This window comes from Gekko japonicus, unplaced genomic scaffold, assembly GCF_001447785.1.
Source record: "Gekko japonicus isolate JY-2015 unplaced genomic scaffold, Gekko_japonicus_V1.1 scaffold3511, whole genome shotgun sequence".
NCBI lineage: Eukaryota > Metazoa > Chordata > Lepidosauria > Squamata > Gekkonidae > Gekko > Gekko japonicus.
In genome coordinates this window covers 37,685-55,802 of record NW_015170999.1, presented here as the reverse complement: position 1 = coordinate 55,802, position 18,118 = coordinate 37,685, and the positions used below count along the sequence as shown (strand labels likewise).

At 47.3% G+C, this 18,118-nt stretch overlaps 1 protein-coding gene across 2 annotated transcripts in view; it reads left to right on the top strand.

Annotated features, from left to right (window-relative positions):
• NPTN (neuroplastin) overlaps window positions 1-18,118 on the top strand; it is a 71,100-nt gene that overhangs the window by 18,593 nt on the left and 34,389 nt on the right. For both annotated transcript variants that reach the window (XM_015419008.1, XM_015419007.1), the window contains exons 2-4: window positions 3,423-3,770; window positions 12,589-12,763; window positions 14,263-14,357. In XM_015419008.1, the coding sequence (XP_015274494.1) occupies window positions 3,423-3,770; window positions 12,589-12,763; window positions 14,263-14,357 (618 nt within the window). The remainder of the gene's footprint in view (window positions 1-3,422; window positions 3,771-12,588; window positions 12,764-14,262; window positions 14,358-18,118) is intronic.

The window sequence follows — 18,118 nt, the reverse complement described above, 5'->3', positions numbered from 1 at the left end:
ACCCATTCATTGTATCAGCCAACGATGTCAAAAGAACACATGAAGTTGCCTTCTGCTCCGTCAGACCACTGGTCCATCATGATCGATATTGTCTACTCTGACTGGCAGTGGCTCTCCAGGGTCTCAAGCTGAGGTCTTTCACATCATCTACTGCCTGGTCCTTTCAACTGGAGATGGCTGGGACCTTCTGCATGCCAAGCAAGTGCTCTACCAGAGCCATGGGCCCTTCCCAAAGGTTTCTCGGATGACAGAAATCCATCTTGAATAGTTGGGTTGCTGTGTTCTGCCCTTCTTTGAATTTCGGCAGCTTTTTGGGGAGGGAGATGGAAAAACCACATGAGATATTGAGAGTCCTTGTAGTGGATGCTCATGACATTACCCCAGCTGTGCTTCAACAGTAGAAGGGGCAAAAGAACACGAACCCCAGTTCATCAGTTTTATAAATATTCGGTCAGAGTGTTTGCCGTTTCTTCCACACATGTCAGTCTGAAAAGGGCACCCAGGAGGCTCATTCTGCCCCCTCAGTAAGTCAAATATAGCCAGTAGTTCTATATGTGATATTAGTCAATACAGATAAAAGTTTCTTTAAGGTTCCCCCCCCAGCTTAATATTAAATAACAGTGTCCATTTGTTTAGTGTTACGTTGCAGTTGCGTTAACATTAATCCTTTATCTAAAACTATCCATTGTGGTTGAGCTAGTTACCAAATATCCTTAAAGGTTTAGGGCCAAAGACTGAAGTGCACCCACCTCCCGCCTCCATTTAATGGTTTGGTTCCCCAGTGCATGGAGCAGCCAGTACCTTCTCAGTAGCGAGAGAAGCAAAGAGCGGGGGGTGGGGGGGATCATTTTTGTATTTTTAATCAAGGCTATGCATATTTCAGCAGCTTCTAGAGAACAGGTTGGCTCAGCAGGACAGCACGGCGTAACAGGCCTGTATTATATTTCTGTAGCACTAATGCGATCCTGGAAGAGCTCTTGGTGAGCTGATGTCCTAATAGGTCACGTTATTAATTTATGAAGGCTGGAATATGTCGGCCCCGCAACTAGCTGAGGTGGAAAGTGTAAGCTGAGCTGCATTATGTCCTAATGTTAGGATCATTTGCGTCCTTCATAATGGTAGTTTCGGTGCTCTGTGCTTGGAATCTGGCCAAACCTCCAGGGTGGGTCTTAACATTAACAGCTCTTTTCCATACTCGTTCTGAAATTTTATTTCAGTATGGTAGAAGCCAGAGCACAGTTTGGTGTAGCGGTTAGGAACACGGACTCTAATCTGGGAGAACTGGGTTTGATTTCCCACTCCTCCGCATGCAGCTGCTGGTGTGACCTTGGGTCAGTCACAAGTTCTTTCAGAGCTGTTCTGGAAAGAGCAGTTCTCTCAGAGCTTTCTCAGCCCCACCTGCCTCACAGGGTGTCAGTTGTGGGGAGGGGAAGGGAAAGGGATGGTAAGCTGCTCTGAGACTCTTTCGGGTGGTGAAGGGCGGGGTATAAATCCAATCTTCTCTCTCTCCTTCTCTTCAGTTGCCCCTCTGACTGTATGCAGATAGATAAAAAAATGTGCACTAGAATATCTGAGAATGCAATTACGTTTTGGCAGCGGACTGACTTTAACCGCAGGGTTCCTTTCTCATCAGAAGAAAATCCTACAAGTTTTGTATTAAGGAAACCATATGGTCTTAACAGCATCCTGGAATCTGCTATTCCAAAGCATAAAGGAATAAAGACCAGTGTACTATAAAACAGTTATCCATTTGCGTGCTCTTACATAAGTTAACTTCATCCGCAGGGGGTGAAGCACAGCCTAAAAGGGCGAGTTCCGCCCTGCACGCTTAACCCTCCCAAACAGAAACATCTGTAGATTTGATGCTAACACCCGGATCCTAAACATGTTTGCTGGGAAGTAAGTAAAACTGAATCTGGTGGGACTTGCATCCCAATTAAGTGCTTGTCTAGGATTGCAGCTTTAATTAAAACTGTTTATTTTTGGATCTAGTAACAGTGCCTTGGTGTTCATAAAAATTCAAGTCTCCTTTCTGGGGGCGGGGGGAAGAAGCCGCCTTTTGTGTGGTTGGAAACGGGTGGTCTTGTGCAGGCGGAAGGGTTTCTTTCACTTTTCTATCACACAGTTGCTAATTCTTGCCATGATGAGCTTTGCTTGTCTGAATTGTGCCTGTCCTGCAGCTATTCAGGGGCAGTTAGTTGCCCTGACAAAAGGTGTGGCACCATAAGTACAACATTACATCCAGAAGCAGGGATGTAAAATGGTACCGCCTACTCCTCTGTCCCCAGTTGCCAAGCGCAAAGGCAAAAGATAAGTTTCCGCGGCAATGGGTTTTGAAGTTGGGGCTTTGGTCTGCCCCTACCCCTCTGCCGCAACAAAGTTGTATATGTCTGGTGAAAGTATTTTCTGAGTAGTGGTGGTATGTCAAATCTACTCTCGGATGTTTAAACTGATTGGATTCCATTTCGTGTGTTCCTGTTGAACTCCAGAGCAAAACAAAGCCCCTCTCTTGGAACTGAAGGTGATATGGTATGCTGAACACCAGCGATTTTTATTCTCTCTAATTAAAATGCCAAAGCTACATTCTCCGCACCTGGTCAGTGAGAGGAATCATGACGGGGCTTAAGACTTTCTTGTGTGCCTAGAACTGTGGACGATTGATGCTTGTTACCGTTTGCTGTGTCCAGATCCATTTTATTTCCACTGTTGAAGGAAGCTGAATATATGTTCACTGTTGAGGACAAAGGAGAATTGTTGAAGCACAGTACTGAGGGTAGCTTATCTAATGTTACAGACATGCTCTGTGTGCTCGTGTGTAATGTGATGGTAATATGACAACCTGTCTAGTTTTTAGGCAGCCTCAGAACCAACTGATACCTTAAATGTAAGGGGATAATCTTAGTGCTAGAAGGAATTCCAAGATGCTTGCGCTGTTGACTGCTGCACGAAATTTCTTGCACGAATTTCTGCACGAATTTCTTACAACTTGAAATAAAGATGGGGTTAAGGCAGATTCATAGTGGACCACTGTTTACTGAAGGTTTTTCCTGGATTGGTGTTAGCCCTGAAAAGACATATGGAAAAATGTGTGTAACCAAAGGAATTAAGGTTAAAGTCTCAGTTGGTCCCAAATCTTGTATATCATGGGTACTATATTTTGGAGGAACTTTGAGACGAAGCATATGTATCTTCTAGAGATGGTTTATTACCTGGGATTATGGGAAACTGATAAATGCAGTCGTCTAACTCAAGCAGGTTCTAAGCTCTATCTCTATTCTTTTTCTTTTCTTTTCTGAAATGCAATAGCTGTTATTGTAGATGGGCATGTCTCTCTGTTTTCTGCCGCTCATTTGCTTTCTTCTCTATAAGATTTGTTCTTTTCTGCCGCTCTGTCACTGCATTTCTGCTGCCCCTCCCTCTAGCCGGGTTTGTCAAGTCGCCCATGTCAGAAACTAAACTCACGGGGGACGCCTTTGAGCTGTACTGTGACGTGGTTGGGAACCCCACTCCAGAGATCCAGTGGTGGTATGCTGAAGTCAACCGGGCTGAATCTTTCAAACAGCTATGGGACGGCGCTCGGAAGCGCCGTGTCACCATTAACACTGCCTACGGGGTGAACGGCGTGAGCGTGCTGAGAATTGTCCGCCTTACCTTGGAAGACTCTGGGACTTACGAGTGCAGGGCCAGCAACGATCCCAGAAGGAATGACTTGAGGCAGAACCCTGCCATAACGTGGATACGGGCCCAGGCTACCATAAGCGTCCTTCAGAGTGAGTCCAGCACCCTACAGTGGTAGTACTGTAGTATCTAGAGGCAGTCCAGTGACCCCCCTCCCAAACCTCCCTTCTTGTGACCCCTCCTTTGGTATGACCCCCCCTCCCCCCGGTTGTTTTTTGTTTTTGATTTTGGACCCTTGACTTTTCCTCTGGTTGTGGTGCTTTAACTGTTTGCTGCCTTCTTCTTTTTGTTTTTACTGTGTCTCTCCTCCTTCCTAGGATCAAAGCACTGGGGAGTATCTCTGGGGACGGTCCTTTAGTTCCTCCATGAAAAAAAAACAAAAAAACGAGCCCAGTATTGAACTTTTCATGGCCTCCCTCTTTTTCACTTTTCGTTTAATAGGCTTCCTGCTCTCCTAACGCTGGCTCTTCCATGAGTGCCTTTCTCTTTTGTTCTGTTTCCCTGATCTAACCTTTTAATTATTATTTCTCCTTTGGTTTGGGATCTCATTGGAATGCCTTCCTCCTTCACACGGTTTTGAGTTCACAAACTTCTGTGCAAACCCTTCCCTCTTCGGAATCTGTTGCATGTGATCTTTTTTTTTTTAAGACTAGCTCTCTTCCTCCCCCCCTCCTTAAGGTCATACATTTGTCTTTCTAAGTGGCATAAATATACAAAGTCGATTCGTGCCTGTATAGCTTTCAGTTGTATGTCAGAGGGACTGGATTAGAGGGCTGCCACTTGGCTTTCCTAGGAATCGCTGTAGGTTGACAAGCATAGAGATTAGGTCAGGGGTGTCAAACATGCGGCCCGGGGGCCAGATCAGCCCCCTGGAGGGCTCCTATCAGGCCTATAAAGTTTATATCTCTGCTACCTGGCATTACATTTTATGACACACGTGGACTGGCCCAACAAGGTCTCATTTATGTCAGACCCAGCCCTCATAACAAATCAGTTCAACACCCCCGGATTAGGTGATCAATAAATGCAATGTAATAAAAAAATAATCTTTGCTGGTCGTTTTCAAAGAAGGGTCTCCCTCCCCAAGTCAGTAAGGTGTATCTTTATAGATCCTAGTCTAGTGTTGTGGTACGTGGGCCAAGACAATGACTTGCCCAAGCCAACCTGAAATATAGTCCAGGCCTAAACTAGGATTTGCAGAACGGTGTGTGTGCACCAGAGACGTGGTTCTTCCAACCATGAGTATTTTCACCTGAACTTTGTTGGGGAGAAAGACTGTTCTCTGGGCCCAAGAACGAAAACTACTCCCGTAGCCCACCAGAGCTTAGCAAAATAACCCTTTACGTGCTTTCCAGAAATATCCAGCCTCTTTCTTTACTACAACGTTGTGAGAGAGCAAAGCCAAGATGGTATTTAATCTGCTGTCTTATCAATGCCTATAGGTGTCTAATGAATCATAGAATGGTAGAGCTGGAAGGGACCTTTCAGGTCATCTAGTCGATCCCCCTGCACTCTGCAGGAGCACAGCCGAAAGATAGCCCTACAACATACCCGAAAGATGGTCGTCCAGCCTCCGCTTGAAAGCGTCCAGCGAAGGAGCATCCACCACCTCCCAAGGAGAAACACACACCCCCTTTTTGCTTAACCTCTACCACTGATCCTATTCTGCTCAACTTTGCTAATGTCTGGTTTCTTTTTCCTGATCCTCTGAGTTTTTGCTTTTTTCATTTACTGCCTTTAATACAACTGGTTCACAAACACCGTAATGTCAGCTGTCCTGGGAAAGTACGAGCTGCAGAGGACCTGTTGTCACGTTAAAAAAAAACCCAAAGATGGATCAGGCCTAGAAGAGTCACGGTCCTACAAAGAAGTTTTATGCATTAAAAATAACAAAAGTTAGATGGTTTTTCAACACTGAGGTTTGCCCAGGGGCAGAGTGACACAGCGCGTGGGCGGGTACAAGGACTATATGGTTATACGTGGAAATGCAGCCATTGGGGAGGAGGTGAGTGGTGCCGTATCAGTGCGTATCCGTGGGAAAATGTCGTGGCAGAAGGATGTGGTAATACAACTGGTTCGCAAACACCGTAATGTCAGCCGTCCTGGGAAAGTACGAGCTGCAGCGTTAAAAAAAAAACAAAGATGGATCAGGCCTAGAAGAGTCACGGTCCTACAAAGAAGTTTTATGCATTAAAAATAACAAAAGTTAGATGGTTTTTCAACACTGAGGTTTGCCTAGGGGCAGAGTGACACAGTGCGTGGGCGGGTACAAGGACTATATGGAGTGGTCATATGTGGAAAGGCAGCCATTGGGGAGGAGGTAAGTGGTGCCGCATCAGTGCGTATCCATGGGAAAATGTCGTGGCAGAAGGATGTGGTGTCGGAAGGGCATAGTGTTCATGTGAAGCTGCTTAGATGAACATACAGTCAGGGCGCAGGGACCAATGTTCCAAAGGCTGCCTCGTCTTCCCTTCCCTTCTCTTATGCCTCCATGGTTAGGATTATAAGGCCACCATTTTTTGCTGCTTTTTGTGAGGGCCTGCTAGTAGTATATACACACACATGCACACAGAGGACAAGGGTACTGTGTTCCCTGCCTGTCTCTCTCTCTCTCTCCAACACCCTGAGAAGAGCGGCAGGTGGATGAGCCAATGCCACTCAGGAATTTTATTTATTTATTTATTTATTTGACTTCTGTTCCGCCCTCCTGCCGAAGTGGCTCAGGGCGGCTTACATGCAATTATGAAACCAACACAGGTACATATATAAAATAACTCAACTCAGTGCAACAATAAACACAGTTAAAACCAGTTAACACTATTTAAGTATGGCGGTGTCCTATCAAAAAGTGCAGGTGCAGCTCAGCCGACATAATGTCATTCTAGGTTGCAGTTCCAAGTTCTCCTTTGGTTCTTCTCGTATAGCACAGAGAAGTTTTGGGATGGAACACCTGCCTTGCCTTCTCTCTTACCTCCCCCGCCCCCAGTCCTGCAAGCTGATCCTTCAACCTCACGCACGTGCTATCAGCACAGAGCCCCGCCCCCTCCCGTTGGTGAGGTCATAACTCTGGCCCTTGCTCTTCCTTTTGCACGGCTGGTGTCGCATCTGTGATGTCACTTGACTTCCCGTCACATGCTTTCAGCTCAGAGGGCGCCTCGCGGCCACCTGTTGCCTTAATGTTCGTCCGGTCTTCAGTCTTTCAAGCAGCCCATCTGATTCGTTGTGGGCCGAGGGACTGAGTATCGGGGTAGGGGAGCAGAAGTCTCAGGTAGCTCATTCAGCCGCATCGCTGTACATGGCTCCTCTGGAAGTAAACTGCAAGAGAAAAGACAAGTCCCTTCTTCCCGGATGAGGGAGCCTGGGAAAGAGATTGAGGGTGGGGTAAGTAAGTGCCAAGGTGCTGGAAGCAAATGCCGCTAGGATGAGGGACAGTATAGGATGGCAAGAAGAGGAACTGGGCAAAAAGGTGAGCCATACAGTGCGTCTCACTAGGTTCTCATAGGGGCTCGGCTGACTGCAAACACCCAGTGGGTGATGCCCCATTGGTAGCGGCTTCCTCTCAGCCAGTCCCGTGGCCGTTGTTCTCTGGTACGGAGTCTTGAAGATTATACCAGCCAAACAACGAGTGGCACACTGGCTGTCTTCCTCAGGTTAGGTAACCATGTTTGTCTGAAGCAATAGAACAAAGTGTGAGTCCAGTGGCACCTTTAAGACCGACAAAGTTTAGTTCTGCGTATACGCTTTCGTGTGCACAGTTCTTGAGTGTATCTGAAGAAGTGTTGCATGCACACGAAAGCTTATACGCAGAATTAAACTTTGTTCATCTTAAAGGTGCCACTGGACCCAAACTTTGTTCTAACCTCCTTGTAGCGAGACTTCTGATTCGCTGGGGTTCTGCCCAACAGAATTTTGGAAACGGGTGTTGTGTATAGTTTGCATAAACCAGGTGAGCATAGGATTAATGTAGTTTTTAAAAGTATGCATTGTCTACTGTTGGGAAGCGGTGTTAGCAAAGAGAGGCCAGCCTGCTGTACTAGGTCAGAGAATCTGCATGCAGGAGGAAGACGGAATCGAGTGCGTTCATGGAAACGCAAACAGAATAAACCTGATGACACGGATATTAAAAGCCCCGCTTGGTGGTTGTGTTCTGGGTTTCCATTACTGGCCGCTCTGCCTCCATTCTTGTCCTGAAATTAACTTGGCGCGAGTGACTTTTAATGGTAATTAGGGGCTTTCGAAATCCAGGGAATGAGACTGCAAAGGGCACAGCCGGTCTCCAGCATCACGTGGCAGCCTGGTCCTTCTAGATCTGTACAACGTGCACCGCTGCCTCTGCTGCCTCCTGAAGGTCTCGTGGCTTCCTCTCTTCCCACCCTTCTCCGTCAGATCTCTTGCTTTTCCAGCCAAGGAAATAATTCTTGTGCACAGTTTCTCCCATCAGGATAACCTGGTTCTGTCCTCCTTGGAAAAATGTTGAAGCCCTGCCTTGTCATGCATGTAGCGGGTTTACCAAGTGCCTTTTTATCTAGTATACCCTCTCCCTTTTAACTTCCCCCCCTTATCACTCTGCATCTGTACCGTATATAAGAGACCTGATCAGCTGAAGCTTGTGGGGAAGGTGAATTTGCTAGCCTTCAGCCCAAAGGTACTGGCTCATCAGGACTGGAATGAAGGGGGGGAAATCTAGCTGCCAATGTCGTGTTTCTGTCTTCAGTTGAGTGTGACATTTTTCCTGGTGTTCAGGCTCCATAGGGACAAAAAGCATAGCTCCTTCCATCAGAGCTGTCTGACCATTTAGAAAAATATAATATTAGTTCTCTTAGACTAAGACTAAATCGGTCCTGGGAACTTCCTCTTTTAATCCTCTGTTAGACGGATGCCCTCCTTCATCACCGATACAGTATGTTTCTCAAATGGAAAAACCAGAATATGGTGTTTTCCTAAGACCCTAAGTAGCAGGACAGACTGCTGTGTAAAGAAGCATTTGCCCCTGATTCTGAGTTTAATAATTATGAAGTAGAATCTGGTTTCCTAGCCTGATAAGCTTCTCAGTTGCATTGGGTGGCGTAGTGCTGCGTAGACTGAGGAGTGGGTGCTTTTAGTTACAGCAGGAGGGCTTAAAATGTGGCGGAGTTCTTCCTCAAGGCCCTTAAGAACTTGTGTCCTTTGACCAGGGCTTATTTCAGGGGGTGCCTGTAGGGTCTGGCATAAGAACATAAGAGAAGCCAGTGTTGGATCAGACCAATGGCCCATCCAGTCCAACACTCTGTATCACACAGTGGCCAAGAATACCAGGTGCCATCAGGAGGTTCACCAGTGGGGCCAGGACACTAGAAGCCCTCCCACTGTTCCCCCCCCGCACCAAGAATGCAGAGCATCACTTGCTCCAGACTGAGAGTTCCTGTCTATACCTTGTGGCCAGTGTTCCCTCTACGCTGAGTTAGTGTGAGCTAGCTCACAGTTTTTTAGCCTCCGGCTCACAGATTTTTGTCTTAGCTCAGGAAGGAGGGCTCCAGAGCAAACTAATTCATGCAGCAGCCAAATCGCTCGTTCACAACTTTAATGCCAGGAGCTCACCAAGTAGAATTTTTGCTCACAGGACTCCACAGCTTAGAGGGAGCCTTGCTTGTGGCTAGTAGCCACTGATGGACCTCTGCTCCATCTGGTACAGGGGATGAAAAAGCCTCCATGCCCGTTTATTAAAAACATTTATTAGCTGCCTTACGAAGCTCAAAGCAGCTTGCGATATTAATAAAATACATAAAATAGGTTACATTTTTTTAAAGAAATCATAGAACCAGAATTTAAAATCACAATTTGGGAATGCTTAATCCAATGAGGCCCTGAATAAAACCGGCTTCAGCTGCCTGCTAAAGTGAGGGGAGCCTCCATAATCCTGGAGCTGACACCGAGAAGGCCTTCTATTTAGTACTCACCGGATGAGCTTCTTTGACGGGAAGTCAAGAGGGCCTCTCACTGTGACATTCATTCTCAGGCAGGAACATATGGGAGAAGGCAGTCCTTCCGATATCCTGGTCTCAAGCCGCGGAAGGCTTTAAAGGTCCAAACCAGCACCTTGAACTGGTTGACAGAGGAGGTCAAGGTAGAGAAGGGTGTGGAAGAACCCCTTCCTGCTTAAGCAAATGGGGCATGCCCTGCCATCTTTTTCTGCTCTCTGAAGATTACACGCAAACGTCCACTTCAGAGCTGAGTGGGAAACGAAGACTGATTTTCCACACTGAATGTAATACTCTTGACCAGAAGACAATTATGACTGGTCAGAGTGACATCCCAGTTTGCAAAAAAATTCTCACACTGCTTGTTGACGTTCTTAACCAACCTTCTTCACACAACGGTATGGCTTTGTGTGTTGTATCACAGGAAGAAATTCTTAATGGTAGATCTTCATCCTTAAAATTTGGTCAGCTTTTTACAAAATCCCCCTTTTTAAAAAAGCTTAATCCCGTGGCCCTTACGCATGCACATTTTCTTTGCAGCATGGCATGCTGAGATAAACTTTGGTGCATTCAGTAGGATGTAAGATACAATTATGCACGGAGTAGCAATGGCTGCCGGGTCCAGAGGAGGCTTGGGAAAGAAGACTTCAGTCATCGTGGTCTCCTCGAGAGCCAGAGCTCCCACGCCACAGTAGCTATTTGTTGAATTTTGGAGCCAATCTAGCTGCAAAGTAAGGCCTCAGATTCAGAAATGGTATACGAATGTAAAAAGCCCAGTAGCACCTTTAACAATAATCTTATTGTAGCCTAAGCTTTCGAGAAACACAGCTCTCTTCGGCAGATGCATGGAGGGTATGAAGAAACTGGCCAGAGATATATAGATGGTGAGGGGAGGGGGGAAGAGGATGCTGAAAGTGCCATGTAAATGCAAAAGCCATGAAAATGGTTGAATAAGAACATAAGAGACGCCAATGTTGGATCAGGCCAAAGGCCCATCCAGTCCCAACACTCTGTATCACACAGTGGCCAGAAATACCAGTGCCATCAGGAGGTCCACCAGTGGGGCCAGGACATTAGAAGCCCTCCCACTGTTGAATGCACGCTCCATGCTATTTACCAGGTCAGTCTTTGAAGGAGAGAAGAGGAAAGGGAGGAAGTCCTGTATGGGCGTCAGAAGGCAATGCCAGAGAACTAATAGCCATGAAACCAGTTGCATTTCTCAGTGTACAGCAGTACTGGAATTGTTTGTTGAATGCTCGACATCCAAACAATCACCATCCATGACATTTCTCTTTTTTTTTCTCCTCTTCCTGTTTGATACTTTATTTTGACATTCTCCTTTATTAAGTCTTCATGATAGGTCTTCAGGCTGTGTTAAAATTGTGTGGTATTTCCCCTCCCCAAGTACTGTCAGTGGGTCTTACTGGAGCCGTCCAGGTTAAACCCAGAATTTTGCGCATCATGTTCATTTTAAAAATTGGGGGGGGGGGGGAGGGGATGGAAACAAATTGAGAGTAAGCTATTGGGGAAACTGCCTCACTTTGTGTAAGCTTCCTGTTCCCTGCAACGTACAAGAAAATGCCCTAGCATCCTTAATCCCGAGGGGTTTTCTGCTCACCCTGACGACCTTTCTTCCATCCAGCTATGGAGGTCTTGCTCATCAGGCATGCAAAGGTCAACTGATATCCCCACAGAGAGTCATAAGCTTTCATTTCAGTCTCCGATGGCGGAGAAATCCACCAATTACTTAATTGCCATCTCTAGATTCACCCATGCAATCTCAAGTGACTGACACAAAGGGCTCTGAAACCGAGCTCATTATTAAAATTGTGCAGATTTGCTCATTAGGTAAGGGGGGGTTATCCAGAATCCCCCCCCCTTCTGAAGCATTTGGTATTAAGTTGCCGTTCTCTGCTGTAGAGCTTGCCGTTCTGCCCTTTTATCCTTTCCTTCGGTAACAGAGAGAAATAGGTGGTTAAATGACTTTCACCAGCTCAGTGTTCTCTATAAAGACCCCAAAGCATTCTGAGTAGCCAACTGGAAAGTAGAACTTGGAACTGCAACCTAGAACAATGCCCATCCTTAATCCGCAGGCAGCTTAACCAAGGTATTTTTGTTAAATGATGACTTGTGCGACAGACAAGGATTGGAAGCATTTTTAATTGTAACTCATTAGAACGTCTTTTCTTTTTTTGACTGTCCAGCCTTATCCTCGCCTGCCACGATGCTTTGAAAAGTCTAAAATGTGGGCATCGACTCCCCCTTTTTTTGTGGGGGTGCGCTGTCTTTCACAAGTTACGAACCACAGTCTAATGGCATGACTTCTTTTGCTGGCAGGTTTTTTTAAAATAAGTGTTGGGAAACTCCATTGGGGAAAAATAATCCATGAAGCGTTTTAGTGGAGAAGGTAGCATTTTAGGCGTCACCTGTGTGTTCTGTAGGTTTGGTCTCTGCAGCCTTGGATCCACGGCAGCCTGCGTACGAGAGAGCGTAAACTCTTCATAAACTAGCTGATTATCTGTGAACGAGGGCCGGATTGGACACGTCTCCTCAGTAGGCACAAAAACACCCTAATGCTGGTAGAGCGTAATGGCAAGAAGGAAATACATTTTGGGTGTATCATCACTAACTCTGCCTTTTCAGTCGTCGGATGCAATAAAACGCAAAAGCGTGTTAAGATGATGTGGCGTATTTGATTCTGTTTCTTTTTTTTTTCCTCCCCTCTTCTTTCTTACAGGGGGACTGGTCTACGTTTCCATGTGTGTACTGGCCAGCTGTTTACTGCATGACTTTTTCGATGTCTCTCCTAAGCTAGTGAAGCAGTCTTCCTGTGTGTTAGTTCTCCTTCCTCTCCCTGACTTCCTCCGACGTGTAGCTTGTGATGTGGTAGGACGTTTTTCAATAGGTGAAGTCTGATGGGCCCTCTTCCTCTTAATGTGCCCTTTTCTTCCAGAGCCGGGGATCAATGCCACTGAGGATGTCACCATCCCCTCTCAGAATCCTCCTCCTTTCATCGTCCTGCAGTGCAACCTCACCTCCCTTCCCGGCTCCCTCAAAAGCAGCTATTGGTTGAAAAATGGCAAGGTGATTACGGACCTCGACCACAGCGGAATGTTTCTAGAGCACAAGTAAGTTTTTGACAGAGTGGGACTTCCTTTTAGTGCCGTCTTTGTAGCATCCAGTGCAGTTGCATGTGAAAAAGAAGGGTGGGGGAGCCACTCTTGGCCCCTGAGCTCTGTCCTTCAGTGAGGTAAGTTGGCCGGGGGGGGGGGGTTGTACAAGTCTCCCTTGCCTCTGTCGCCTTTGGTTCCCAAATAGGAAAGTCCCCGTAGCCCAGAGATTCCATATGGAAAAGCAAACATTGAACCAGTCGCTCATTTCCCCCCCCCTTTAGTTGTGTTTTGTATTCCACTCAAAGGGCTTACTTGATAACACCTCTTGTTGGTGAGTTTCCTGCCTGCTCGTGTGATTTTTATCTTTTATTTCTCTTGGCTGGTGGCAGTACGGGAATCACGCGCCCTGAAGATAGCATTTATGCTTTCTGCTCTTAAATTTAGGAGCCTGTATGGATCATCTAAACCCGGGGCCCCCCCAATATTTAATAATTTGGAGTCCTTGCCCCCCCCCCCATTCACTCACAAGCTTTGGCACATAGGCACTGGAATTTCCGAACAGGAGCAAGAATTCCTTCAAGTTAAAAAAAAATTATGAACAGCAGTGACAAATAAGTGCAACCCTGTTTCCTGGGCATCATTCAAGGTCCCTGCCAAACTCTTAAACTGCTGGACTTTTTGGAAGCGTATTCTGTCACCCGTGGAGGGGGAGGCTCTGTTTGAAAATCCACCTCTAGAGGAAGTTTGCTTTGCTTGGCATGGGGCAAGGCCTTTTCTTTGTACCACCGCCCTCTCCATAGCTTCCTCTCTGGTAAACGAACATCTTGGCGTATCTCGAGTTTTCAGGAAGCAGATGAGCCCTGTTGTGTTCAATCAGACCTCTGAAGTATGGCTCTCAGCTTCTTCAAGTCTTAGGACGATTTTGGTGTGCGTGAGATCTTTTTTTTTTTTTAATGGATCTGTAATAGCGCGACTATGGTTGGATAACAATGAGTGAAAGAGCAGGAATAACCACTCTGAGCACTTTCAGGTTGAAAGGTTGAATGATTAAAAAAATGGATGTTTATGTTTCCTAGTTGAAGGTCCATGCGTGCCGACATTGGAAAGCTCTCCACAGTGTTCAAATCAAGCACTGTTGGTTAGAACATTATGCCAGACCCCTTTAGAAATCGGATCTTGTATTGGGCCGTGTGGAAAATAGCAAGAAGGAGAAACCATGTAGGTCTTTTTTTTGGGGGGGGGGAGTCTGTATTTCTAAGCCCATTCTCTCTTTGGGCGTAGTGCAAGAATCATTGGGGGAGTGAGGGGGGGAAGGTAGCTATGAATTTCCTGCATTGTGCAGGGGGTCGGACTAGATGAACTTTGGGATCCCTTCCAGCTCTGTTTCTGTGTTTTTCATTAAAGGAATGGACCAAAGATGATGGATATGTTACAAATTTAGCTGACGTGTTGTCAGTTCCTGGCCATACCCCGTTACCTGCTAGCTATTTTAATCTGTTTCTTGTCTTTTTCAGAATCCCAAAGCCCAAAGCAGACGATTCGGGGGAATATGTGTGCGTGTTCAAATTTGACGGCCCTCCTGTAGCAAACGCAACTATAGAAGTGAGAGGTACTAGTCCTTTTCCCCCCTTTTTCATTTTTTGAAAGCTAAGAACGGTTTTCATTTATTTCACTCCCTGGAGGATCTTTACTTCTCTCTTTTGTTGCAGTATTTCCCTACTGGGTGTGCAGTGTCCCTCGTACTTTTATCATGTAGCTTGTGTTACTTAATTGTTTGCATCTACTTTGCTACCCAAAAAACCTGTCTCTTAAAATAGCACTTGTAGAGGTGTTTCTCTGTTGGGATGTCGTACTCTACTAAACGGTCTACTCGGCCGTGTTCCCTCAAAGCAAAACCTCTCACCGCTCATAGGAACAGTATCTCTTTTTTTCCTTTTTGGTTTTTGTTTTGTTTGCTATCAATTCACAACTAACTTACAGGGACCCCGTGACGGTGGAAGAGAGTAAGAGTCCAGTAGCACCTTAAAGACTTAACAAAATTCGGGGCAGGGTACGAGGGACTCCGTAGGTTTTCGATTCAAGAGACGTTCAGAGGTGGTTGGCCATTGCCTGCTTCTGCATAGCAACCCTGGTACTCCTTGGTGGTCTCCCACCCAAGTATTAACCAGGGCTGGTCCTGCTTACTTCTGAGATTTGACGAGATCAGTCTCACCTGGGCTATCCAGGTCAGGGCAAAAGAAGCCATAGAATACCTTTTAGAGGGTGTGTGTGTGTGTGTGTGTGTGTGTGTGTGTGTGTGTGTAAAGTGTCATTAAGTTGCAGCCAATTTATGGCAGCCCCGTAGGGTTTTCAAGGCAAGAGATTTAACAGAGGTGCTTTGCCATTGCTTTCTGTCTGCATAGCGACCCAGGAATTCCTTGGTGGTCTCCCATCCAAATACTAATCACAGTCAACCCTGCTTAGCTTTCGAGGAGTCTCCTAGTAGGAATCTTTCGAGATGCCGTGTCTCCTAATGGAGGGGGGAGCCATCTGTCTGAAACTGCAGCCCAGGTTCCAAGCCTTGGGGCCAGCTCACCGGAGTGTCAAAGGCTCTCTTCTGTGAAGAACGTACTTGGCATTTCTCTAGCCCAGTGGTCTTCAGCCTTTCCAGATCTAGGAGACACTAAGCTGCCAAGCGTATGACCTCAAGAGTTCTGTAACAAAGAGAGGAGCCTCAGTTAGGACCTCAGCAGAGTCAAGGCCAGGGCGGTAGGTAGCGCACCAAGGAGCCAGCCCTCAGCTTGTGTGCCCAGCCCCCGGGTCAGTTCCGTGCTGCCGCTGCCATCCGCCCTGAGTAGCGGGTGAGGTGCCCGTCTTTGGCCGCAGCTGTGCCAAGGTTTCATTTTCAGGTCCCAAAGAGAGCCACAGAGAACACTTTGAGGGGCTGTTGGCTTTTAAGCACAGTCAAACCGAGGAGAAGGCTGAGGGGGTTAATGAATTGGTTCGCGCCAGCAGGGAGGAGCAGGTGGGCCCAGCCAGTGGACGAGTGCACCCTGCAAGTGGAGTGAAGAAGAAGAAGAAGAGATTGGATTTATACCCCGCCCTTCACTTGGCGTCTCAGAGCGGCTTACAAACTCCTTTCCCTTCCCCTCCCCACAACAGACACCCTGTGAGGTGGGCAGGGCTGAGAGAACTCTGACACAAACTGCTCTTTTTCAAGGACAGCTGTGCCAGAGCTTGTGACTGACCCAAGGTCACATCAGCAGGTGCAAGTGGAGGAGTGGGGAATCAAACCCGGTTCTCCCAAATTAGAGTCCGTGCACTTAACCACTACACCAAACTGGCTCTCCTCCTCCTCCCTCTCCCCACAAGCCCGCATCACACGAGAAGCCAGGGTGTTAAATGATAACGGTGAAAAAACCATCGACATGAGTGCCAACATGGTGTAGTGGTTAATGTAGATCCAGGTGGTCAGCCGGATTTATGTCAGATCTGGCCCTCATACCAAATGAGTTTGACACCCATGGCTCACACTCACATGACATATTCATGTAGGTACATTTAACTTATTGAGAACAGACCAACTTCCAAAATGGTTCACTTGCTACAGCTCCATGTCGAGGTAAGAGAGAGAAGAAGAAGAGAGGCCCTATGTAAGATGAAACACAGAAGGCGAGCAACGGCCAGAGAGGCTCAACATCTAACTGATGAGAGGGTGGGGCCGACTGCAAAGCCTGACCAGAGAAGGGCTCTTTTTGTAGCAGGAACCCCTTTGCATAATAGGCGACACACCCCTAATGTAGCCAATCCTCCAAGAGTTTACAGAGCTCTTCTTACAGGGGCTACCGTAGGCTCTTGGAGGATTGGCTACATTAGGGGTGTGTCGCCTATTATGCAAAGGGGTTCCTGCTACAAAAAGAGCCCTTCTCTGGTCAGGCTTTGCAGTCGGCCCCACCCTCTCATCAGTTAGATGTTGAGCCTCTCTGGCCGTTGCTCGCCTTCTGTGTTTCATCTTACATAGGGCCTCTCTTATTCTTCTCTCTTACCTGGGCTTTTGGAGCCGTGGCAAGTTAACCTTTTTGAAATTAATCCGTTCAGAATACGCTACGTGAATATGTCACGTAAAAGGTGGTGCCGATTTTGTAAGTAAAATGGATTTCTTTTGTTACCATCGGAGTCAGGTCATCTTTGTAAGTTTGTTTGCGCAGCATTTCCCCCCCTTAACCGGGAAGCGTGGCGGGTCGAGGATACTGCGTAGAGCTTCCGTGCTTCCAAGGCAATTGATTCTTTTCTATTTAACCCGATAGTCAGGATAGATAATGAAACTGAAGCTCAAATGCTTTGGCCACCAAATGAGAAGGGAGCACTCACTGGAGAAGACCCTGATGCTGGGAAAGACTGAAGGTCAAAGAAGACGGGGACGGCAAAGGATGAGAGGGTGAGACAGTGTCATAGATGCAACGAACATGAAGTTGAGCCAACTTCAGAGGACGGCGGAAAACAGGAGGGCCTGGCGAGATCTGGCCCATGGGGTTGTGAAGAGTCGGACTCGACTGTGCAACTGAACAACAACAACAGGATAAAAACAGAGGCGAGGAGAATGGTGGAAGCCACTTCAGGCTCCCATTGGGAAGAAAGGTGGGATATAAATAAGGGGAATAAATAAAAAAATAGCAGAGCTTAACAACAGCATGATCACGAGCAGTGCCAGGCGAACAAGACCTGTATCCATGGGTGCGGTCAGACGGCATGCCAGGAGCGGTTTAAATTGCTCCGGTCCCAATGCGTTTTTTTAAACCTGGAGAATCGCGATCACACCTCCTTGTTCCGGATCGCTGCATAGCCACATCGCTCCCCGCCGTCCACACGCAGGAGCGTGCGTTAGTGTTTTTTTCTTCTCCTCTCAGTTTGGGCATGCACACAGGCGGCCACCTGTAGAATTCCACTTCAGCCCAACTGCTGTAACACTTCCCTTTAAACTTTTACCCCGAAACAGGCCTCCGTGCAGCGCCGTAGCTAGGGATTTTGGGGGGAGGGAGCCGAGGGGGGGCCGGCAGCTAACCCAGCCCAGGGCATCTCGCGATCCGTGCTGGAAGAAGGCGCATGCACCGGACCACCCCCTCCTTGGGTCTCCTCTCCTCCTCCAGGTCACTCGGCTGCGGTGCATGTGTGCGCAGGGAACTCGGGGGAAATGTTCTGCATGCTCTCTTTCTCTCACACACGCACATTGCCTCCCAGGCAGGGAATGCTCCGGCCGTAGCAAGAGGCGTGGAAAGTCTCTCCGGAGGCCCGCCACGCTTCCCTCCAGCTTGTTTCACACCCGGCAGCGGCTCCTTTCACGGAGGGGCTTGAACTCTTTGCAATTTCCCCCCCCCCCACCTCTTTCTTTTC